Source organism: Microtus ochrogaster, unplaced genomic scaffold (assembly GCF_000317375.1).
Source record: "Microtus ochrogaster isolate Prairie Vole_2 unplaced genomic scaffold, MicOch1.0 UNK5, whole genome shotgun sequence".
Classification (NCBI taxonomy): domain Eukaryota; kingdom Metazoa; phylum Chordata; class Mammalia; order Rodentia; family Cricetidae; genus Microtus; species Microtus ochrogaster.
Window position 1 is genome coordinate 3,618,428 of NW_004949103.1, and position 2,521 is coordinate 3,620,948.

At 51.0% G+C, this 2,521-nt stretch overlaps 1 protein-coding gene across 1 annotated transcript in view; it reads left to right on the forward strand.

The window, feature by feature from the left end:
* Cytl1 (cytokine like 1) overlaps positions 1-2,180 on the forward strand; it is a 4,344-nt gene extending 2,164 nt beyond the window's left edge. Inside the window, exons 3-4 of the mRNA XM_005365957.3 lie at positions 107-235; positions 1,622-2,180. Of these exons, the coding sequence (XP_005366014.1) occupies positions 107-235; positions 1,622-1,705 (213 nt within the window). The 3' untranslated portion in view covers positions 1,706-2,180. The remainder of the gene's footprint in view (positions 1-106; positions 236-1,621) is intronic.
* Positions 2,181-2,521: the final 341 nt, after the last annotated feature.

Sequence of the window (2,521 nt, forward strand, 5' to 3'; positions counted from 1 at the left end):
GCCAGGGTGAGAAGAGGTCTTAGGCTATGTTGGAGGACTCTTGAACTCAGTCTCTGGTCCGGTGGCTCCTACTTCTCCCAAAGCCCTCGCTTGTCCCCACTCTCAGAATTACTGTGTGCTGGCCAAGCTGCGGGATTTCGTGGCCTCTCCTCAGTGCTGGAAAATGGCTGAAGTGGACACTCTGAAGGACAAAGTGCGGAAACTGTATACCATCATGAACTCCTTCTGCAGGCGGGTGTGTGAGGCACTCAAGAGCCCTTTTCTCCTATGGACATCACAGGGAGGAGGGCTGGGAAGAGGTTGGGAGTGGGCCTGAGGGAGGGACTTCCGGTCCCAGCGGACTTTCTGCAACAGTTGTCACCCCTGTTAGGTGAGCAGGATCCAGAAAGGGACCCCTCACCTCCCAAGGCCACAAATGGAGGCAGTGCAGGCTACTCACTCCTAGGCCATTCCATAGACACTGCAGGCAGAGTAAAAGAGCCACAGGACCCTTCGTGAAGGAGGAGAGTCTAGGTGGGAGTGAATGCCATCCGAGGAGCTGGTGCTGGGAAGGAAGGGAACAGAAAGCTAGCACCGTGGTCCCACAAACACAGCCAGCCAGATAGCTATGTCCTCATGTCCACCTTCCCTGACACTTCTTCACAACTGCCGAGTGAGGGACTTAGTGGCCATCTGGTGACATCAGGGTAAAGGTCCTAATAATTATACCCTTACAGTGTGACCACTCTGTACTGTCTCTCCCTAAGATGCCTAGCAAGGTGACTAAATGTACAATTCTAAATTCCAAGTTCCTTTAAAAAATGCTAGTGTGTGTGTGTGTGTGTGGGGGTGGGTGGGTAGATGGGTGGGTGGGGGGTGAGAGAGAGACAAAGACAGAGACAGAGACAGGGAGAGAGAGAGAGAGAATATGAATGTGTGGTACATGCACACAACAGGATGCCAGAAGGAGACATCAAGCATCAAGTGTCTTGCTGGGAAACGTAAGCCCCAAATATCCTTCTACTCTGCTCCCCACAGTGCTGGTATTACATGTGCACAGACATGCACAGCCTCTTACATGGGTGCTGAGATTTGAACTCGGGTCATTATGCTTGTGCAGGAAATGATTTTACCTTCTGAGCTTTACCTCAGACTCGTGTGTGTGTGAGTGCGTGGGGAGAAGATGTGGGGGGCACATGTATGTACGCATGGAGGCACCTGCCTGACTCAGAGTAAAGCCCTCCCCTCCAGAGTCTTTAGCTTGCTGACAGTTCGTCCTAGTTCCTAAACTCCTTTGGTTTGTGGTGGGAAAGGAAGATGAAATTAGCAGAGTTTCTTCTGGCATGTGGCGTGCACTGGCTGGAGTAGCTGGAGGTGGGAGCTAGCGGTATTCTGCAATAGCTGCACCCATTCAGTCTGCCAACCACTCAGCCATCTGTCCATCTGGTCGACCAAAGCCTGAGTAAATACCAATGTGAACGTGAAGAAAGAAGACACTAGCCCTCCTTGGGGACGGAGGTGTATTTCTATACACCGCAATGCTCGGATCATCTTGGAGGGTGACAGGAGCCCTAGTACTGCTCATGGGCCCCAGAGACACCCACAGCAGCACACCTGCTCACTCCTGGCTTGTCTTTTCCAGGACTTGGTGTTCCTCTCAGATGACTGCAATGCTTTAGAATACCCGATCCCTGAGAGCACGGCTCCTCCAGGCTGGCAGAGCTAAGAAAGCAGGTGGGCCAGAAGAATGACCCAGAGGCCTGAAGCTGGGCCAGCTGCCCAAAGTGGATTCTCAGCACGCCAGGCCTCCCTTTAGTGGAGCCGTTAGACCTGCCATGTCTCTCTGCCTTCTGGAACACCAGTTAGGATTATACAGCCTCTGCTTTGTGCACAGGTTGGAAGTCAGCTTATAAGTGTCTCACGGGGCATAAGAGACACAAACAGTAAAGTACACACTGGCTTCTCTTTGGGGAGCAAGCGGCTTGAGAGCAGCAAAACCCTGAGTCTTTGTGGGTGCTTTAATGAAATCATGGGACTATTCTTTCTGGTCATCGCTAAACCCAAAGAGGCTTCAACTTTATGCTTCCTTCCCACACAAGCTTTCTTTCCTTTCTCTCATGTTAAGGCATTTTTACTGCTTCTGCAATGTATTTACAAGGCTTTTATGCAGTGTGAAGGAGCCACCCTTTCACTGAAGGGTTATGAAAACCAAATAAATCTTTACTACGAGAAGAAGGAGTGCTGTTGTGTTACCCCAAGGTGGTCTCAGAGGGTTTTCCCCCACCTTTTTCTCAGAGCACCTGTTATTCCCATGATGCAACTGTGATTCCTTTCCATCAAGCCCATGTATGAAGGGGTCACACTGGGCTTCCCAGGGGAGAAATTTCCAAACAGTGTGTCCTCTCCATGGGTGAGCTCCTGACTTTTTATTCCCACTAATCGCTTTGGGCTAAGTCTTGGTGTTTCTGGATAAAGTCAGCAATGGACCGACACACTGAGAGACCGGAAAATTCCCCAGGGTGGTGAAGGCTGGGTAGCACAC